Here is a 21,111-nt window from a genome sequence, read left to right on the forward strand (position 1 = left end):
ACACGGTGATGGGCCGGGTCATCCAGGCTTTTCGAATCGACGCTATGGATCCGTCTCAAGTCGGAGCAAAACCTATTTCTTCATCAGCATTCTGTACAGTACCAAAAGTCTTGGATCGTGACAGACATACCTTCTTCATCAAGTCTCGTCTCCTCTGCCCAGCTTTCCAAGACCCAATCATCCACAACAATCCTGGGCAACCGAGGCCTGGCGGCAATGTCTTTCCGGATTCCAGGTACAGCTTTGCTACCCCCTTTGACGATCACATGGGTGACTTCGTTGCTTTGCAGCGAATCTGCAACGCTACCACCTGCGAATTCGAACAAGCGTTTCGTGAACGGCTCTGGGCTTTCAAAGAAAGCCGTGATGCCAGAGAACATGAGAGCTTCCATCTCGTCGAGTCCGTGGCCATGCTCAATGAATTGCTCCAAAACCTCCGAAGGCTCAAAGCCATCTTCGATCTTGGCAGGCATGTTTTTAAACAGCGAAAGCAAGTCTTGCGGCGTCACATCTCTGACATAGCTGTCGCCAAACTCGTCAATGTTACCGTCATACTTGCCTCGATCTGCTGTGTGTGTGTATTCCAGGTGTTGAGGTTCAAGTGGAAGCAACAAGTTCGGACGTCCAACGTCCAGCTCGCTCTGCTTGATGCAATCGAGCAACCAGCATGGTTTGATAATATTGCGATCATCATTCTTCTTTATCGAGGCAACTTTTACCACGTTGCGGTCCGCGATGAGGATTGTGTCCGGATCCTTCTGAGATGCGACAATCTTGCCGCCGTTGGCCTTGACAAGCTGTTCGAGCTCAGCCTTACTCTTCTTCAGCGGTTTCCCAGCTTCAGTCATGATGAAAAAGCTCAGCCCTTCAAAGACTCTTGTTGCTGGTCCTGCATAAGGTTTGGCAAGGCTGTCCACTTGTCCTTGAATCACTAGCGCCCGTTTCTGTCGTTTGGATGTACGTTGCCGCTTCGTCTCGTCTATCTTCAGTTTCTTCTCCGCCTGCTCTTCGTCCGCCTTGGCCTTTAGTGCATCGAACTCGTCCCAAGACAGCGCTTGATCCCAGCTCTTGTCCGTCCGAAGCCTTTTGAAGCGCGGAAAACGAAGAGTTCGCTGTGTCCTGAATTGATCTGTGCCACCTACCTGTGCAGCTTTGACAGAGACAACCACAGAGTCCTCGGGCTTGATCCACATGTCAGGTTTTTCATACTGTCGATCACCGCCAGCGAGCTCGATCCATTCAGTAGGCGGCTTCTTGCGATCCCAGTCCTTCCACTTGCCATCAGTCAAGTGTCTAATCTGAGCATAATCTGAAGCACTGAAACCTCCGCCAACTTTGAAGAAGGACCACGTCTTCTGTGGATGCGCATTGGGCTCGATATGCTTGCGGTGATATTCTGGGAGGTACAAGCCGCAGAGAAAGCTGCTCAGGAAACCGCCTCTCTTGCCAGATCCGAAGTAGCCGCCCACTACGATGCAATCTAGCGATTCGCCGAACTCTGTCATGTACTCTGGCTTGACCTTTATCCAGTCATCATTTCGATCGTTGAGCCTGTATTCCGAACGCGGATTCTTGATCACAAGACCTTCGCTGCCTTCCTCCAAGACTAGACGCAACGCGGGCTCGATGTCTGTAGCTGTTTTGCCTTCAATATAGGTGTGAATCTCCAGCCGTCGATGCACAGGTTGAATGGCGCCTTCTAGCGCTCTTCGGCGATCTCTGAGCGTATATTGTGTCAGCGGTTCATCGTTGAGGTACAGGCAGTCGAACACTCTGAACAGGGGCCGGTTTCCGTCAGCGAAAGGGTTCTGCTGCTGCTCGATCGCCGCTGTCTTGAGAGTGCCAAAGCCAACGACACAGTCTTCCTTCATGTTCCAAGTGATCATCTCGCCGTCGAGAATGATATTGCGCACACCTGGTCTGAAGGCATCCTCGATGTGTCTTGTCAAAGCTGCATTGTCATCGTGAAACCCATTGCCGTATAGATACGTGTAGTCCTTGGCTTTTCGTGACCAAAAGCCGAAACGTACGCCTCCCCGTTGACTGTCATCCTCTATCATATGCAGCTGCATGCGCTCTCCGTCAAGCTTCTCTTCGATCAAAAACACTGGGTCTTGTTCAGTCGGGTTCATCCTCGCCACCATCTGCTCCATGGACTTCATCTGGAAGGCGGCTAATTGAGGCTGGAAACACTGCATGAGGGTGATGCCTCGATTGTCGCCCTCAAGTCTGACGTTCTTGTCGTAGAGCTCCCAGCACACTCGCCGTAGACTACTCGAGATGTTGAACAAGCTCTCAGCATCAGGATGCCAAAGATCAAAGAAGGTCTTTTCGGTAGCTCCGACCTTCATTTGACGCAAGATGATCCGGATGAGCCACATCATCTCTTCGGCATTCATCCTGCTGTAGAACTCTTCCAGAATGGGTCGCTGATTTTCTTCCTTTTGCGCCACTGATAATCGATCCAGTCGCTCGTTCACTTCAGCAATAGACATATCGCCTGGCTCCGAGCGCATCGGTCGCTTGCTGATCGCGTCAAAACATCGTCCTGCAAAGTCACCAGCAGTGGCGCTTGTCGATTTGAGTCCAGGAAGCTTCCAATGTGTCAAATTGTACCCGTCGTCGCTGTTCTTGTCAATTTTGAGGATTCTGATTAGCATCTTCCCCAAAGTCAACTCCTTCAGTCCATACATTCCCCGATCACGATCCTTTTCTGGCACAATGAGTCGGAAAGCTGGGTAAATATCATTGCCGACTTCTTTGCGCCAGCGACCAATGAATCGATCTATGATTTGTCGCCGAATCTCGTTCGGGGCCTGACTAGGTCCGCCGTGAGGTCCCAGTTTCTTGCGAGCAATCGCTGCGCCGGTCGGCTTCTTCTTGTTATCGTTTAATGGATTGAAGAGGTCAAGATACAAGTCGTGGAAAGGCAGTGTCTTCGAGTGATTATGAGGTCGATTGGGATACTTCTCGTTGAGCTCCTCCTTTGTCATGGCGCCATGGCCATACATCATCTCCTCTTCTCGTTTCGCGTCTGCATCTTGGTCGATTTCCATCATGATGCCGATGAGTTGCCAGAGACGATGTACAGCAAGTCATCTGTATTCTACGTGCAAACAAGAGATCACGCCTGATGTTGAGATAGGCTGATGCGAGTGAATTGGAAAGAGTCGAGTTACCTACCTGTGGTGAATGTGTTTGGCAGTGACGCGCCCGTCCAGGCAACGACGCGCGATGGATGGTCCTGCCAAGCAAGATGCATAATGCCTCAGGCATCAATCTCGTAGCTTCACATTTTCGTCTTCCAAAACGCCACACCTGAGGCCAACCGGATATACAGACAAACAAAATGGCAAAACGGAAGCGAAATAATGCTCAGGCAAATGCTGCCTCAAAAAAGCAGGCGGCTGGCACTGGCATCCGGACACCGCCCTACGAGACATCTGCGGAGCCTACCAGTGCATCAGCCGTAGTGCCTCCAGAAGACCTCGAGATCACAGTAGAGACGCTGCAAGCATTGACCGAACATCCCAGTGTAATCAAGTCAAAAACATGTAAAGACCTCCGCACAGCCGTGTTCAACTTCCGGCAGGCTTGTACAACTGGACAAAATGCTGTTGGTGAGCATGTCGTAACCACAACCAATTGCCCAATGCGAGCTAAGCAGTAGTCACAGAGGGCAACAGCTTGACAGCTCGAATATCTGCCGCTTTATCTGACGCCAAGTATACCGATGCCATGGTCTTGCTCGCAGAGATGCGAATCCGCAAGGAGACTCCCTCACTTGGCGCTCTCTGTCGCTGGGTACGCGTGCTAGATGTCATTAGTGGCCTGGCAATACATGTTGAGCCCTCCACGAAAACTGTCGCCGGATTTTCTCCCAGAGACCAAGAACTGCGGCAAGTGCTGGACGCTGTACTTCGCGTAACCGGCCCAACAGATCCTACAGCTTTGGGTGCTGCCACTGAGCCGGGCACGATCGCTCTACAAGCAACCTGGGACCTACGACAGGCGCAAAAGCCTACGAGATCAACACGTGCGAGCGTAGAGGACAAGAGCATCTTCAAGTCGTGTCCGCCGAACCTCAAAGACAATTTCCGGATCATAGAAACCACTCCTGGACCACAACGCAAGCCTCCGAATTTACATCCCGCTGTTCTCTTCGCATCACAAAATGACACAGTGCCGCTCCGGAACGGCCCAAAGACAACAGTACACAAGCACCCAGTCGTGCCAAATTTGCGTCTGATCAAGGACGTGTTGTCGCCCGAAGAGTGCTCCTCCATCATCGCCGCGGGTGAAACAATGGAATTCATCCCTGACGCACCTATCCGGCAAGATGAAGACACGAGTATATTGGCACACAACTTTTACTGGATTGTGGACCAGGCTTTTCACGACAAGTTGTGGGAGAGGGTCAGACCATTCGTGCCAGAATCAGTGACAGGGAGGCAAGTTCGAGGGATTAACAGAAGGTTCCGTGTATATCGATATGTTCCTGGCGCCGAGTATCGTTGTCACATTGGTGAGTATCATGCGAATCAACGAGTCACAGGTTCACCTACTAACAATGTTCTCAGACGGAGCATGGCCGCCATCCGGCATCGATCCAGTCACAGATGCTTACCGATACGACGCTTCACCTGCAGATGCACGGCAGTCATCTCTGTATACCTTTTTGATCTACCTCAACGACGACTTCAAAGGAGGCGAGACTACATTTTTCATACCCAGCGTGCAAGAGGGTGTGATGAATGCGTACCCTGTGAAACCAATCATGGGCAGCGTGGCAGTCTTTCCGCACGGAGAGGCTCAGGGCGCACTGCTTCACGAAGGCACGGGCGTAGTGGAGGGCGCCAAATACGTTATTCGAACTGATGTGGAATACGATGTTGCAGTCTCGGCACAATCGCAAGAACCGGCTGCGGCTGGGGTCAGCAGGAGTGTCATTGAAGAATGATGGAGGACCGACACACGAGGCACATAGCTCTCGAGGCAAAAGCTAGTGGTAACAATAAATTCGACCCTACGCAGAGCTGCCTGATGAATAATGAAATGAGTACGATGCTTGAAGAGAGCCTCTTCGGTATGATTTACGCAAGTTCAGAAGGCGCACAGCGACGGTCGGCTGCCGTCTTGGCACCTCAAAACCTCTTCCCGTTTCTCTTTTCTTCCATCTCCCATTTGCCATCGCTCCAGTACCATCATTGAACAATGTCGCGAGAACGAGAAAGGCACATGGTCGAGCCAGCTGCAGAGGATGCACAGCCACAAGCCTCCGGCATTGAGTTTCTCGATTTCCTTGCTCCAGACACTTGGTCGCCACACTCTCCCGCCGATCGCCTCGTCAACTGGAGCTTCTGTGGCTGTGCATGACGTTGTTTCAGCAATCTCACCGCAGATTTGTCGATGGACGCTATCCAGCAAGCAAGAAGCTTGAACCCAGGTCGGGTGACCGCATAGGCCCATCATCACCAGTATAATAAGTAGGAAGATTGTTTCGCTGGCTGGCCGCTTGCAAGGCCTCTCTTGACACACTCTCTGCCACTCATTCTGCGACAGGCGCGCCTCGTTCCAGCAGAAGCGCCCAGCCCGCGGCTCAAGGAGCTTCGATTGTCGCGAGACCTGGCTTGAACACGCGCCCGACACCAATCATTGCCCAAACATCTATTGTTGGCATTCACGACATTTTCTCCCTGCCGGTCTGCTCTGGTCGATTATATAGACCTAGAGGTCGCCAATTTCGACTTCCGAGTTACAGCAACACCAGGATTCAGATCAACAAGTTGCGACAATGGCGGCAGTCGTGGGAAAGTATGCAGCGAACAAGTTCCTGAAGAAGCACATGAGCAAGTATGAGGACAAAAAGGTGGAAGGCGGAAATGTGAGTATACACGACAATGACAGGACTCATGCAACGACAGCTGACAGTCGTACGCAGGACCCATACTTCGCCATGGTCGAAGACCCGCGACGGCCTGGCAAGTTAAAGAAGGTCAAGAAGCAGATCCCGAACTACATCCCCGAGCACGATGCGATGGTTCTCGCCAGCGTTCGCAAGCGAGCGTACCACCTCGACTGCGGCCTGTTCACCCTCTTCGGCATTCGATTTGGATGGGAAAGCGTGATCGGGTTGATCCCAGCAGCAGGAGACGCGATTGGATCGGCGCTGGCACTCATGGTGGTCAGGAAGTGCAACAAAGTAGAAGGAGGACTCGGAAACGCGCTTCTGATCCGCATGCTCATCAACATTGCCGTCGACTTCCTCGTGGGACTCGTCCCTTTCATTGGCGACTTGGCGGACGCTGCATTCAAGGCCAACACCAAGAACCTTCGTCTGCTGGAAGAACATCTCGATACCAAATATAAACCGGACGCTCTTCGTAAAGACGACCGCGACCTTGCCGGGGTAGATCGTGAGAAGAGGCGGTCTAACAGGAAGAGCGGCATCTACGCGCCAAACGATCCTCCACCAGCCACAGCCTTCGACTATAGCGATTCGGAGGAGGACACAAGGCGACATGACGACAACGTGCAACAGCCTCGTCCCACAAGAGCGCCAGAAGACAGACGCGGTGGTGATCGTGGTGATCCTCGAGGTGGCTTCTTCTCAGGCAGCAAGAGCAAGCGAGGTAACAGGGATACAGAGCTCAGATCGGACGCTAGGAGGAATTATTGATGAGCGCATATCATTCGAGCAGCGAATACAGGACGCGACATTATCGCGGTGGAGCGAGGCGTTTTGAGGAGCAAGAGCTGTCAGACTGATGAATGATACCCTAGCAGAGAAATTTGACAGCGCAACAGCAAAACAGTATTTTTGAAGCAGTAGCAACGCATATGCATATCTTCCGACAAAGCCAACTGTGAAAATCAATATGCCTGTCGACAGACATAACCTAGCGCCGGTCGAGCCCGAGACCAATTACTGATCAGCACTTCTTGAGTCCACCTCCTACCAGCGTCAAACTATGAGAGAAGTTCCAGACCCGTGGCCTTGGACACCTCCAGCTCACCAGAGCTCAGGCTCTCCACCAGACATCATTCAAACCCGTACGGTTATCATCGTTCGGACGAGTCGGCGCCGAAATGATCACCATCTTCCGTGAAGCGATTCACAAAGGACGAGCGTAGCCGATGGAGACTGGCCCGAAGCTCGGTTGCGATTTGGTAGGATTCAGTGTTTCTGCAGGGATGCTGACAGATAGCGCGTAGCTCTGGAAGCTGTCTTGTGAGACTGACGACCTCGGACGAACGACGTCGACTTTAAGGACGAAGGAGCTTGTTATAGAAAGGCAACAGAGCAGCTGTGCTGGATAAGACATACCTCTACGATAGCTCTGACATCAATTGAGTCTCCCGCAAAGCTTCATCTACCCATTTCTTGCGATTCTGCTTCGATCATATACGCCCTACCAAGATAGCTTTCGCCTCACTCATAGCTACACACCACATCGCAAAAGCCACCTACAAATCAAGCATCGCCAACATGGTCTACCTACACACCGAAATCGAAATCGCAGCTCCACCAGAGAAAGTCCGAGCAGTCGTAAGTCATCCTCTCAAAAGAGCAAAAGCTTCACCCATACACTGTACCGGCAACTACATTATTCAATCCATCTAACAACCCACCCCCAGCTCCTCGACTTCCCTCAAACCTCCACCTGGCTCTCCGGCCCGGGCATAACCTCCATCTCCATCAAACCACACCCCACCGACCCCTCCCTCACAAAATCCGACCCTTACACTCTCGCCCCCGGCGACATTCTCATCAACGAACTCAACAAGTCCACAAAATTCGAGCCCGTGATCCTCGTTAATACACCCGACGAACTTAAATGGCGAGGTAGTATTCCTTATATTTTCACTGGAGAACATTCGTTTCAGTTTCGAAAGAGTGAAGTTAATGAGGGAGGGACGACGTTTGTGAACGAGGAGAATTTTTCGGGGGCGTTGGGGTGGTTGATGAGTTCTTGGGCGATGGGAGGGCAGACGAGGGGGAGTTTTGAGGGGTTGTGTAGGGATTTGAAGGGGAGGGTGGAGAGTTTGGAGAAGGAAGAGGGAGAGAGGGCGAAGTTGTGAGCTATCAGTGCTCGGAAATAATGAGATGGTGTTGGTGCAGATTGTATGTCTCAGTCGTAAGTCTATATCAATGCATACATCTTTTTCATTTTTCATTTCGTAACTCTTCAACCATGAACTTTATTGGGGTATCCTGTCGAACAAACCGGCTCCGCAAAGCCAACAGTCCATCGCACGCTTCCCATGATGATGACCATCAAGCATAAACCACCCGCCAAACTCGCTAATGCATATAAATAACCATGTTTTCGCTTCAAGGCGCTGATCTCGGCGACCCAGGTGCTCACAGTTGTCAAGCAGCCACAGAAGCCGTCCATGATGCCTTGCAAAACTTGACATCCTACGCGACCGCCGCCGATCTGTCCCATGACCCCAACTCCTACGTGCTGAATATTGTAGCACATTCCCTCGACTGCTGTGCCAAACATGTTGACAGCGAAAGTGCCGAGAGGGAACCACTTGATCAGCCCATTCATGTGGAGACTGAGGTAGTAGCGGAGGATGGTGCCAACGGGAGCGAAGACGAGTGCAAAAATGACTTCGCCTCGCCAAGTTTCGTTGTCCCACGAGCCTCGAGACGCAGGACCTCCAGGTCGATCGGGCGGCAAAGCCGCCATGATGATTGCGCCTACCCAACATCCCCAACCCAGAACGACAAAAGCCGGATCCAATATCTTGCGAATGACATGTACTGGCAAGGAAGGAGTGATCTTGTCCAGTGCGGAAGCAGTGTGTGTGCCCACGTAAAAGCCACCCAGAGAAAGCGCGACAGTGGAGAACATCACTCCCAGCACAGCTTCGAAAGAGTACCCGGCATTCCGACCAATCGTGGAAGACGGCGTGTCTCTCAAAGCCAGAGCGCCTTCATGATAAATCGGTGCAGGCAGATTATTCGAGAGCGCCAGGAAGAAATCTCGTGCAAAACTGGAAAACGAAGTTAAGCTGCCACAAAAGCCTGTGGCGAGTCCAATGTACAATGGGATCGCCTTCTTCCGCCTGGTGAATTCTTTCGTTTCCAGCTGCTCCATTCCAATTTCCTTCTCAGATTGGCTGCTCGTGCTCATTGCATGGCTACAGAACAGCATTCGATCCTCCGTGAGGAAGCCCATGAACCAAGAGCCTGCCATGTTGGCCCATACCACGGGTGTAACGAGTGGTGCGCCGGGGTAGAACGTGATCCATTGCACGCCGAGTCTTGCTAATGTTCCGAATATCGCGAAGAAGATCAAGTAGGAGATGGTGTAGATCTCTGTGAGCCATCGGGATTCAGATTCTACTGGTCTCGCATACTCTTCCGGCTGTCGTTGCGAGAATGGTCGCGGCATGTCAGGTGCGTCATTGCCATGGTCAAAGTCGCCCGACCTCTTGGTCGGCTGCGTTGTAGGTCGCGCCGTGTTGGCGGCTGACAGACGATTACTTTTTGGTGTTGGAGCTGGAAGTGGCGGCAGAGCAGAGACGTCTGATGGAAGTTGTGCTTCGCGGTCTGTCTCGCTGGTTGCTCGTCGCGTTGATATTCGACTGAAGTTTCTCACGTGCATCCCTGTGGCATCTGGCTGGGGTTGCCGATCCTCTCCACGCGCGTCTGCCCAAGTCGGCGGCCTGTCATCGAAGGTTGGTACGGGGTGCGGATAAGCTGCATCGCTCGTGGATTCTTGTTCCAATGGCTCTGCGTAGCTCGCCCGTTGTTTCCCTTTTGACCTCGTCGTCAGGACACTTGCCGTTGATGTTGGTCGTGACTTCTGCCCAACTGATGGCACCGCAGGCCCATCACCACCTCGCTGTGTATCATAGTAGCTTTCTCTGCGGCTCTTGCTGGTGTCTGCCGAATTGCGATTTGTCCTCGGTCGAATTTCCGTCACTCGATATTCGTCGTCTGGTGAGATGGCCTCGTCGGGAAAGCCAGACCAGGATGATTGAGGCATCGTTTGTAATCTGTGCAACGGTCTCGGTCCGCTTCATCGACTCCCCCGGTCCCTGCTCACGGTGTTTGATTTGGCAACGCTGCACAACATTTGCGCCGGAGCAGCAACTCCTACACGCTGCAGGTCCTCATTGTGGAATTAGTGGACGAGAAGACGAAGCAAAGGTCGCAAGGCGCGACAAACAATCACATCAGCTAGAGGCCAGGCCGTAGCCACAGGGGATTTGTGCACGCGGCACACATTAATCTCGGACGACAGAACCTTACTGAAGGCTTCTGACTCGTTTGGATAGGAGGCATTGGGGTGAGTAGAGCGCGCGCCCGACATGTAGCGGAGCTCGACAAGCAGCAGCCCTTCATCTTCACTGCTCTTGCGGAAACTTGAGATGCGACCCTGCGCCATGTCATAAGAAGCAAAATCTGGTTCGATCTGTCCCTGTGGCTCAATATTCATCTATTTCACGCGTTCGCGGCGCGGGAAGAGGTCCGCAAGTCTGCAGCCACAGCCGCTGCTGCAGCGGGCAACTCTCGTCGGATCCCGCCGCCGCCTATCTCCCTGCTTCGAGGAGGGGAGCTCTCTGATAGTGAGCAACGCAGCTGCTGCAAACACACCCGTTTCTCATCAATTGTGTTTGTGTGAAGAAACTACTTGACTATATATCTAGATCTGTCTTACCAAACAGTCTCGCTACCAATCATCATGGCATCTTCCATTCACGTCTCGTCACACCCGTGCGTTCGCGCGAAACTCAGTCAGCTCCGATCAGCTTCCACCAATGCCCGCGACACGAAGACACTTGTCCACGAGATTGCTACCATTGTAGGAGTGGAAGCATTGGCAAAAGGCCTCGAAGTTGAGAATGTGGGCACCGTAAGTCCAACCAGCTTTTGTTCAGCCAGCACAGGCTGACCCAGTACGCAGCAGGTGAGCTTTCGCTGATCGTGCATGTATGCGTTGTGTAGGATAAGTCGCCTTTGGGCTACACGTACAACGCCGAGGACATCTCACCCTCGAACATCTCGCTCGTACCGATCCTCCGTTCCGGCTTGAGCATGGTCGAAGCGGTACAGAACCTCCTTCCGAACCCCGTGTCCGTTCACCATTTAGGCATGTACCGCGAGAAGAGCACGTTGCAGCCCGTAGAGTACTACAACAATCTGCCATATCACAAAGCGGGCGAGACATCGAGTGTGCCTCCTCTAGCTATCATCGTGGATCCGATCATCGCTACGGGCTCGACTGTCTGCGCTGCGATAGAGACGCTGAAGGACTGGGGCGTGCAGCGGATCATCTCTATTTCGATATTGGCTAGCCAGACTGGTCTACAAAGAGCAGCGGAAGCTTGGCCGGAGGGTGTTGAGCTTTGGGTGGGCGGGGTGGATGCGGAGACTGATGAGCGTGGCATGATCAAGCCGGGTCTCGGTGACATTGGGGACAGACTGTATCTGACACTCGGAAAGTGATTGGCAGAACAGTCTACGTGAGAAAGAGATAAGACAATAGACACGAAATGGATGAACCGGTTCGCCATAGGTCACCGAAGTTTCAGAGAAGCCTTATCATAACTTGCAAGTGCGTGTGCTGCGGCATGTGCAACACACAGCACAGCAAGCAGCAGGCCAGCAGCTAACAGTCAACAAAAGCTCAGTGAGTCTCATGGTTGGAAGCGAAACACACACAAAAGTTGCACAAGTGCTCAACTCGACTCGTGCAGCCGCGACATCCCCGCCACCTTCTCGACATGGATCATCATTCGCACCTGCAGTGCGACCTCATCTTTGCGTCGATCTTGCCTCCGCGACATTAGCCCGCTCGCCAATGGGTTTAAGACTCCTGCTCCATCTCAAGTGTGATGCCAACACAACCAAATCAACGACTTGACCCAGGCAATGTCATCGCCGTCATAATGCTTCTTCTCGCCGCTGCCATACCACTTCTCTTCGGTCTCGCCAACCGTGTCCACGGCGACATCATCCCAGCCGATGCATCCAAGAACATTTCCTGGCCCTACCACACCTTCAAGACTGTGAACTTCACTCCACCGGCGATAGAGATCTCCGGAACCCCAAGCTCAGATCCAGCAAAAGATGGCTACCTCTTCTTCGCGCCCGACGGCGGCACAGCTTTCCAAGCAGCTCCCATTATTGCGACTTCAACTGGCGATCTGATCTGGAATGGCCCAAAAGGCAAGGCGTTTGGCTTCGATGTGCAACGATACAAAGATGAAGATGTTCTCGTCTACTGGAACGGAACTTCTTTTCCCGAACCAGTTGGACGCGGACATGGATCGATCCACATTCTGAATAAGCACTATGAAGAGATTGCGCAAGTCTCTTTACCGGGAAATTTTGTCGATTTGGAGGAAGGTCAGACCTTTGAGAGTAATATTGACTTGCACGAGATGTACTTGACTGAGAAAGGGACGATTCTGGTTTTGGGGAATAATATCACGCAGGCGGATTTGCGAAGTGTAGGTGGTGGCGAGAAAGGTTGGGTTGTAGAGGCACAGGTGTACGAGATCGATGTGAAGACGAATGAGGTGCTGTTCTCATGGAAGAGTCTCGATCATCTGGATGAGTTACCATTCAGCGCGAGTGTTTATCCGTTGGGCAGTGAAGAATTCGATGGCTCGGAGCAGAAGAAGGCCTGGGGCTACTTCCACATCAACTCTGTCGCACCGCTCGGAGACGGAGGATATATCTTGAGCTCAAGGTACTTATCGAGCGCGATCGCCCTGGACAAGTCGGGGAAAGTGATTTGGCGAGTGCAAGGGTTCGAGGGCAATGGTTTCACGTTGGGTGAGGGTGCTGATTTCCGCTATCAGCATCACATTCGGGTGGCGAACGAGACTGACGATTGTGTTGTGATCCGCCTGCACGACAATCACAATTGTCCCATCGACAACAATACTGCTCCTGCCTCCGGCAAATTCCTCGAAGTCAACTTCAAGAACAAGCAGGTCGCGCTCCTAGGATCCAAATACTATAACGCTTCAGGACCGATCTTTCCTACTGCTCAAGGGTCATTCTCCGAAATGCAGAACGGGAACTACTTCACTGGAAATGGCTGGATCCCGGTTCTCGAGGAATTCTCTCCCAACGGCACCACAGTCGCAACCTACCAATTTGGTAACGCAACCCTTCGTCCTGGAGGCGGCTACTTCAGCGGTGGACGTGGCACGCTCTCCTATCGTGGCTTCAAGCGTCGCTGGGTCGGATGTCCCAAGATTACGAAGCCTCAAATCGTGGCAGAATACATTGGCGCAATGGACGCTCCAAAAGGCACAAGAGTGTACATTAGCTGGAACGGAGCGACTGAGGTGAAAGAGTGGGAACTTTGGGGCGGCATTGCGAGCGTGAGTCGTATTCAAACTGTGGAGAAGAAAGGCTTCGAGACTGTCGTCGACATCGCGGATGTGCAGTTCGTGAAAGCGAAGGCAATATTGAAGGACGGGGCGCCGGAAGACTGCGAAAGTGAAGTAGAGAGTGACTTGGTTTTCACGCGAGCAGCGAGAAGACATGAATAGATGAGAAAGAGGTCAAGGATACCGCAGCAAGAGACAAGCAACATCGAATGCACGTGGAATCGATTTTTGCAATGTGCTTCGTTCTCTCCGACGTCAGAGGTCTCACAGTCGCTGAGGCGACCTCTAAAAAACCAAGGCGACCACTTGAATGCTACGGCGACTGCCCCAAATAGTCATCTCAGCACAAAGATACTGTGATCTTGGGTCACCTGGCCAATAAGCTGTCGGCATTGTTGTGTCGACTTCGGAAGAGCTGGCTCGACCTCGTCGAGAGAGAGCGCGGTCAGGTCAGCGAACAAGCCCGACGAACTGCTTCAAGCCTCATGAGTTCTTTAGCATTCGAGAAATACCACAACTCATCTGGAACGTATGCAAACTCACTACCATTTGACCTCCTTTGGGGCTATTGCAAAGCATATTCGACTTCTTCAATGGTTCTGAATTGACATCTTGGAAGCTGAGTCGACCTCTTGAAAGCTGACTTGACCTCTTGGGAGCTGACCTGACCGCTTGGAAGCTGACCTGACCTCTTGGAAGCAGAATCGACCGCTTGAAAGCTAAGTCGACCGCTTGAAAACTGACCTGACCGCGTCTGCGGGGTCCCGATGTCAGGTCAGCTTTCAAGCGGTCGAGCCAAGTCCTTCAAGGTCAACTTAAGAATCGAAGAACCCAACCTCTGTCTGTCCGTATTGTATCGATTTTCATTGCCTATCGCTTTGCCACCTTTCTGCTAGCCTTCTGCGACTTCTCTTCTTCGAGCGAAAATACGAAGTGTCAAGAACGTGTTGTACGAAGAAAGTCGCGGTCCAATTATCTGAACTGACAGTGGAAGAGGAGACCTGACAAACGAAAAAGCTGGCCTGGTAGCGGAACCCCGCGAACGAGGTCAGGTCAACTTTTACGCGGTCAAGCCAGCTTTTGCGGTCAAGCCAAGGATCGAAACACTGCCAGTCCTGACAACCTATGCCTCTTCGTCATCTACATATCGATGAAGACTCATAAACTGCACGGCTGGTTCGTCTGCCACTCGTCCAAACGAACCATAGATGAAAGCAAGATATTGAAAGGTAAAAATGCATTGTACAGAAAAGAAAGTCATCATCTACACGCCCTTGTATATATGCAATCCCTTCCTTCCCATGCAAATGCCCATCCCACGCAAGCAAACCAGTTCCCTAATACGCGCCATCTCTTGAACCCTTCTCTGTCAATATATATACACATCTGTCTCTTCTGTAATGCTTTGCCTGCCTTGTTCTTCCCTCCGCTCTAATCATAACACATGAGAATAACACCTGCCATGGTGAGTGATGTTGAAAAGAATCCACTCGTCCACCATTTCCCAAGTCGCATGGCCGAAGAAGAGATGGCCTCACGATTCCCTCCCACACCCCACACAAACCAAGCGGACCCCATCCTTTCCTTTGATCGCACTAAAGCTCCTCCCGCGACAATTGCGACACTGTTCCTCATGTTCCCTCGCGTCTTCATATTCGCTGAGTTCTTCGTCTGTCAATTCATCAGATAGTTTACTGACATACGACGCCTGGGTATGCGCTCGAGACAGTTCCAGATCCTTGTCGAGATGGGGTGGGTCCTTATCAAGCAGTCCGCCGGGTTGAAGAACTCCGTTGTGATGGTCCTCTGAAGGTTGCTGCTGCGATTGAGGAGCGGCATGCTGTTGATCTTGCGGAGGAGGTGTATGGTGGATGCGCTTCGCGTGTTCTTCCCAGACCTTGGGATCGTAGAACATGTAAGATCGTCCATTGGTATCCATATTCAAAGGGTTCTTCTCTTCATGCTCCTTTTGCTGCGGTGAAGATCGCGAAGGGATTGTGTTCGGTGATTCGACAGCGTGCCTGCTGGGATTGGAACTTCCGTTTGTCGGTTGTCGACTTATGGGTGAAGGAGAGCGAACCATGACGTCGGCCGCCAGAGGGTGTTGAGTCTGAGGTGAGCGGACACTATCGGACCGCTCATTCGTCGCAGGCATTGTTCGTCCTCGCTTACTGTCTGTCGACTTCCTCGGCGATACGCTTCGGTCCTGACTTGAGACTTTGGTGGAAGCCTGCGAAGGCGGATATGTCCTTGCCGAGGACCGCGCGTCATTCATCGGCGTCATGCCCGATATTCCTTGTCGCCAGGATATGATCCGATCACTGCCAACTGTGGTTGATGTAGACCTCCTTGGCTCGCGCAAGCTTGTAAGACTTGGTTTCGACACAAGTGAACGAGCAACAGTCTTAGTGCTTCTCTTAGAAAACACTGAGACCCGATCATCGTCCCGCTGTCGCTTCGACCAAGCGCAGTCTTGCCGGAACACTTTGATCTTGCCAGTGAAGTCAGCAGTCACAATGATGTTCCCGTCCTTGTGCGCGGTCCTAGCCACATAGTGCGCTGGGAGATTTTGCTTTTCTTGTTCAGATGGTGCTATACTTCCGGTAACAGACGGCGGTCGCGAGCTGGAGCGAATGCTTTCCGCGCCAGATCGTTCGGCATGGCTGAGAAGTGTGATTGGAGGTGGGTTGCAGAGGTCATAGACTGGATCTCCAGACTTGCTCAGGTGCTGTCGCGTCTTTGTCGGTGCAACGCACACCACAGTGGCGATCGAGTTGTGCGCATCGAACATTTCCACAGGAGTCTTGTCCCGTCGGTCTCCATGATTGTGTTCCATCGACCAAAGATACGCTTTCTTATCCTCACTGCCGCAGACAATGTACGTCCCATCATCACTCAAGCTCGCTCGAATTTGACTGCAATTGTTCTCATTTCCGCGGAATTTAAGCTCTAGACTCTTGTCGCGGAAGTTGTACAATCGTATCCGCGAGTCGTTGCTCGTGATCAACACTTTGGTATCACCGACAGACGTGTTGAACGCCTGGATGCCAGTGATCTTGCTACCTTTGGCGTTCTGTCCTCGAGTAGATCTAACGTGTATTTGTGTTTGGTATCGAAGTCCTTCGGTCTCGAAGAACATGCATAGTCCACTCAAACATCCTGCCATGGCAGATTTCCCATCAGGCGTAAAGGCAACAGCAGTGATCATGTCCGGCACTTGTGCTGCAAATGCCACGTTCTTATCCGGTATGCTCCACAGTCTTAGCTTTGAGTCTAGGGAGCCGGCCAGGAAAAAGCGATCGTCTTTGGGGTGAAACACTATCGATGGAACGAAGTCGTTGTGCTTGAAAGTGCAAAGGCACTCTTTGCGCGAGACATGCCACAACCGAACAGTCTTGTCCATCGATGAGGACAACAGGAAGTTGTTTTTACTCCAGCTCAGATCTAGTATTGTTGATGAGTGGCCTTCGTACTCGCGAATTGGTGTACTCTGAAAAACAGGAGCGCTGAGATGCTCGGCATACGCATCGAATCCCTTTGCTTCACTCTCTTTTGCTTCTTGGCGTTCATGCTTTGCTCGATCGTCCGGACTGGCCAACACAGCCCAAACTCTGACGATTTTGTCTGCCCCAGCTGCGGCAAGATATTTGCCATCGCGGCTAAATTCCATGGCCCATACCGTGTCACACGCATCGGGTGTCGTGGATGCCTTTCGCCTCAGTTTATTGGCTGTATTCTGCCTAGCCAGGTCAAACTTCTTCCCGCAATTTAATTCCTGCGCAAGGAATAATCGATCGAAATCCTTCTCCTTTTTATGCTTCGACCTCACTTTGATGTAAGCCGGCGGTTGTGGATGCCGTGGGTTGAAGCCCATGTTATCAACCTTTTGGGTGAACACTTCAGCATCGTTGCCTTCGGGTCGATCATCACTCGTGTTGTCTTCTTCATCGGGCATTTCTTCTTCAGTAGCATCCTTCTTCTTTGTGCCACCCATGAGCCTGCTTAGGAACGAAGCAGCCTTGACGCCTTTCTTCAGGTCCTTGCGCAACTCTGCTCGGTCCCGGTCTGAGACTGTCGTGTCGTTCGTATCGGTTCGGGTAGGGTGGTCGAAAGCTGGCCCTGGCGATGTGGCTTGGTTCTCCTCAGCTCCAGGTTGTGACTGGCCATCATCGCGCTGGACTCGCCCATCCACTGTCTTGGGTCGGGGGGAATTGGAGGTGTTGCTGGGAGGACTCAGTGGCGCATTAGTTCGTCTAAGAATATGCTGTGGACGCGCGACAGTCAGCATCAGGCCGGGCTGAAGATGCCTTGCTTACCACATGCAGTACGACACGGCGCAGCTGAAGTGGAGTGCAAGTGGGTAATAAGTACGTAGTTGCGGGCAGCACGAGGACGCGAGAAACCAGATTCGCTTACCTGCGATAAAGGATCGATAGCCGGGGATTCTGTCGCTTGCTCGGGGTGTTGCTGCTGCTGTGGTTTGCTCGCATTGACGTCGTGCCGTGCTTGGCCGTTGGATGCGACTGCGGACGCGTTTGTCGAGAGCGTGCGTATCAATCTTCCGGGCGATGCCCATGCGGAAGACGACGACGACTCGGGTCGGCCTGTACTCATAGTCGCTGGTCAGCCTCCGCATTCCAGTGTCGCAGCGTGGAAGCCTATCCAAGGCCCGGCGACGTCTCTCTTGCGCTGTCCCTACCATTATGCTTGCCAGGCGTGCTCGGTCTCCCACCCCCCACCACCCTCGCGCTCAGCCCCTCCGCGAAGGCTCCGCCGTCCTTGACGGGGCTCTGCGCCGGGCTGGGAATGCCATGCTGGTTATGCGGGTCGGTCAGAGTGATGGCGGGCACATGAAAGAAGTCGGTCATGTCCGCTTCTCCTGAGAAGGCAGTCGACGTCGTGCGATCTGCGACTGGAGCTCGAGCAGCACACTTTGTGAGATCCTTGTCGCATTATCAAGTCCAACGGCCAGATCTCCCCCGCGCTCAACCAATCTGCGCCGGTTTCGTAGGTGCCAGATATTTGTGCTGCTCGCGATCCGGAGGAGCGTCGGAGTTAGCAGGCCGTGTTCCGCGCAGAGGGCTGAAAAATGTCGAGCGCGCACTGGGAGGATCGTCGTGGTCGAGGAGCATTCAGATCATGTTATCGCGCGCGTCATGCAAGTTGGCTGGACCGGATCCAGAGGCTAAGCAAGGATAAGCTGAGTGCCATGGATGGCTGATGAGGCTGAGAGCATCATCTCTCCGGACGAGAGCAAGATGAACTTGAGATTCCTCCCAGCGTCACGTCATCGCCTCGCGACTCGGATCCACGCGCATCTGCACAAAAACTGCACAACGCGCGCGCCACGAGAGGCGAATAAAGTCAGATGCGACGTCCGAAGCGAGCCGTACGAGCGCGCAGCGTTGCGCTTCGTCCGTAGACTCGCTGGAAACGACATTTCGGTGCTCAGGTGGCACAACGTAACGTGCGCGATGCATTGGTATCGAAATGACTGACGCGGATCATCAGGCACATGTCTCAATTCAGCCGCGCCAGCAAATGCCCGAGCCTCGCGAAGTTAAACCGACAGAATAATGCGGGCGGGCAAGGATGATGAGGAGAACTGCAGTTCATGCATTATCGTATTTGACACATTCTTTCGCATTCATCCAACGACGCGTCTCGCACGCTCCACTGTACGTATTCTTTATCTTCTGTATTGCCGATCGTCCTCTAGACGAGTCGAGAGAGCAAAATTCAATCCACCAGGTATCATCCAGCCTGAACGCCTGTGGCCATGCCATGCCGTATCATCATTCCCATATCCCATGCGCCGTTCTCATAAAAACACATCGTACATCGCGACACATCTAAAAGTCCTCGTCGAAAGCAAAGTCACCATTCATCTTAGGCGCATCAGCTGCAGGCCCTGTTGAGCTCTCGGTCTTGGCCTGTTGCTTCTTGTAGCCCTCCATGACACCGGCCTTCTGGTAGTCACCAACACGCTTCTCGAAGAAGTTGGTCTTGCCGCCGAGGGAGATGTTCTCCATGAAGTCGAAGGGGTTGGTGGCGTTGTAGAACTTTTGGTTGCCAAGAGCGAGCAGCAGTCGGTCAGCGACGAACTCAATGTACTGGCACATGAGCTTAGCGTTCATGCCGAGCAGTGCGCAAGGCAGGGCATCGGTCAAGAATTCTTGCTCAATGGCGACGGCCTCCACGATGATGCTTTGCACGACAGACTTGGCGGGCTTGTTCTTGAGATGAGAGAACAACAGGCAAGCGAAGTCAGTGTGCATGCCCTCGTCACGAGAGATGAGCTCGTTGGAGAAGGTGAGGCCAGCCATGAGACCGCGCTTCTTCAGCCAGAAGATGGAGGCGAATGAGCCGGAGAAGAAGATACCCTCGACAGCAGCGAAGGCGATCAATCGCATAGCGAAAGTCGAGTCCTTGTCCGAGATCCATCGCAGTGCCCAGTCAGCCTTTCTGCGGATGCATGGGATGTTGTCGATGGCGTTGAAGAGGTATGTTCGTTGCTTAGGCTCGCTGATGTATGTGTCGATGAGGAGGGAGTATGTCTCGGAGTGGATGTTCTCCATCATGATCTGGAAGCCGTAGAAGCATCGTGCTTCAGGTATTTGCACCTCGGCGCTGAATCGCTCGACCAGGTTCTCGTTGACAATGCCGTCGGATGCGGCGAAGAAAGCAAGGACGTGTGAGATGAAGAAGCGCTCGTCGTCATTGAGTCGCTTGTTCCAGTCGTGAAGATCCTTGGACAGATCAATCTCTTCGGCAGTCCAGAATGATGCCTCGGCCTTCTTGTACATGTTCCATATCTGAAAAGTCGTGAGCACGCGTTCCTCCCACCACTTTACGCGTCCGAGTCGCGTCGCGTTGGCTTACCTCGTGGTACTTGATTGGGAACAGCACAAATCGTTGTGGGTTCTCCTGTAGTATGGGCTCGATCTCTGAATCCTCCTCTTTGACCGTCTCGGCCTCGATCTTCTTAGCCACTGGCTCAGGCAGGTCATCGGGAATGCCCTTGACTGGGATGGCGACCTCGTCCGACGCGTACTGCGACTCGCGGTTCTCCTTGTCGGCCTCGGAGAACTGCACTTTCTTGATTGGAGACTCCATCTTGAGTGCTTCAAGGGCGGAAGTTGCCTGCGAGAGATGTGTTAGAGACTGAGATCAGGGTCCGGCGGCGAGAACGTCATTGTGCGAACCTTCTTGCTAGGCGTTGTTTGCACGCTCATGGTGGATGTGTGTAGATGTGCTCGGAGTGATGACGACGAAGAACAAAGACAATGGATCGTAGTCGAGCGTGGCAAGATGATGTCGTGGATGGTGAGAGCAGACAAAGACGCGAGAGACGAGGAAGACTTTAAGGCTTGACGCGCGACGCGTGCACAGATGTTTTGCCAAGCCGCGTTTCTCCCACCAACGCGTCTTCCAGCCACGCTCTGTGCTCAATCTCTGATCTCCGGTCTTCGGCCCACGCGATGATGATGGAGACACGCGAGTGCATTGACAATCGGACGATTCTGAGGTCAGTGTTGTATGTCTCCCTCACGCCGGCTCATCTGCTAGCAGGCAGCATCCCCACCAGCGAGGCAGCGAGTCCAGTATGCACGTCCTCACGCTATACAGTCGCGTCTGCAGGCACTTTATCACTGCGGCCTTGTCATGTCAATGCAGCATAGTGAGCTGCTACAATCAGACTGTAAGATAGTGAAGATGGCACTCACTTGTACTCTGCCACGG

At 52.7% G+C, this 21,111-nt stretch overlaps 9 protein-coding genes across 9 annotated transcripts; 5 read left to right on the plus strand and 4 right to left on the minus strand.

Annotated features, from left to right (window-relative positions):
- Positions 1-55: 55 nt before the first annotated feature.
- Positions 56-3,059, minus strand: RHO25_004274 (uncharacterized protein; the record flags this gene model as incomplete). The annotated part of the gene is made up of 2 exons (XM_023595194.2): positions 56-72; positions 131-3,059. 2 exons carry the CDS (start codon positions 3,057-3,059, stop codon positions 56-58), a joined length of 2,946 nt encoding a protein of 981 aa, XP_023457764.2.
- A 290-nt stretch (positions 3,060-3,349) lies between these two features.
- Positions 3,350-4,960, plus strand: RHO25_004275 (uncharacterized protein; the record flags this gene model as incomplete). Its single annotated transcript, XM_023595195.2, has 3 exons — positions 3,350-3,620; positions 3,677-4,525; positions 4,581-4,960. The coding sequence occupies 3 exons, from the start codon at positions 3,350-3,352 to the stop codon at positions 4,958-4,960; spliced, it is 1,500 nt and encodes a 499-aa protein (XP_023457763.1).
- An 834-nt stretch (positions 4,961-5,794) lies between these two features.
- On the plus strand, positions 5,795-6,679 carry RHO25_004276 (uncharacterized protein; the record flags this gene model as incomplete). Its single annotated transcript, XM_023595196.2, has 2 exons — positions 5,795-5,884; positions 5,942-6,679. 2 exons carry the CDS (start codon positions 5,795-5,797, stop codon positions 6,677-6,679), a joined length of 828 nt encoding a protein of 275 aa, XP_023457760.1.
- An 810-nt stretch (positions 6,680-7,489) lies between these two features.
- RHO25_004277 (uncharacterized protein) lies at positions 7,490-8,082 on the plus strand (the record flags this gene model as incomplete). The annotated part of the gene is made up of 2 exons (XM_023595197.2): positions 7,490-7,549; positions 7,639-8,082. 2 exons carry the CDS (start codon positions 7,490-7,492, stop codon positions 8,080-8,082), a joined length of 504 nt encoding a protein of 167 aa, XP_023457759.1.
- Positions 8,083-8,189: 107 nt separating this feature from the next.
- Positions 8,190-10,004, minus strand: RHO25_004278 (uncharacterized protein; the record flags this gene model as incomplete). Its single annotated transcript, XM_023595198.2, has 1 exon — positions 8,190-10,004. The coding sequence occupies one exon, from the start codon at positions 10,002-10,004 to the stop codon at positions 8,190-8,192; it is 1,815 nt and encodes a 604-aa protein (XP_023456947.1).
- Positions 10,005-10,703: 699 nt separating this feature from the next.
- RHO25_004279 (uncharacterized protein) lies at positions 10,704-11,467 on the plus strand (the record flags this gene model as incomplete). Its single annotated transcript, XM_023595199.2, has 2 exons — positions 10,704-10,874; positions 10,967-11,467. The coding sequence occupies 2 exons, from the start codon at positions 10,704-10,706 to the stop codon at positions 11,465-11,467; spliced, it is 672 nt and encodes a 223-aa protein (XP_023456948.1).
- Positions 11,468-11,910: 443 nt separating this feature from the next.
- RHO25_004280 (uncharacterized protein) lies at positions 11,911-13,530 on the plus strand (the record flags this gene model as incomplete). The annotated part of the gene is made up of 1 exon (XM_023595200.2): positions 11,911-13,530. One exon carries the CDS (start codon positions 11,911-11,913, stop codon positions 13,528-13,530), a length of 1,620 nt encoding a protein of 539 aa, XP_023456949.2.
- A 1,372-nt stretch (positions 13,531-14,902) lies between these two features.
- RHO25_004281 (uncharacterized protein) lies at positions 14,903-18,236 on the minus strand (the record flags this gene model as incomplete). Its single annotated transcript, XM_023595201.2, has 3 exons — positions 14,903-17,632; positions 17,785-17,972; positions 18,068-18,236. The coding sequence occupies 3 exons, from the start codon at positions 18,234-18,236 to the stop codon at positions 14,903-14,905; spliced, it is 3,087 nt and encodes a 1,028-aa protein (XP_023456950.1).
- A 984-nt stretch (positions 18,237-19,220) lies between these two features.
- RNR2 (Ribonucleotide-diphosphate reductase (RNR), small subunit) lies at positions 19,221-20,603 on the minus strand (the record flags this gene model as incomplete). The annotated part of the gene is made up of 3 exons (XM_023595202.2): positions 19,221-20,183; positions 20,251-20,511; positions 20,574-20,603. 3 exons carry the CDS (start codon positions 20,601-20,603, stop codon positions 19,221-19,223), a joined length of 1,254 nt encoding a protein of 417 aa, XP_023456951.1.
- Positions 20,604-21,111: the final 508 nt, after the last annotated feature.

Source organism: Cercospora beticola, chromosome 3 (genome assembly GCF_033473495.1).
Source record: "Cercospora beticola chromosome 3, complete sequence".
NCBI lineage: Eukaryota > Fungi > Ascomycota > Dothideomycetes > Mycosphaerellales > Mycosphaerellaceae > Cercospora > Cercospora beticola.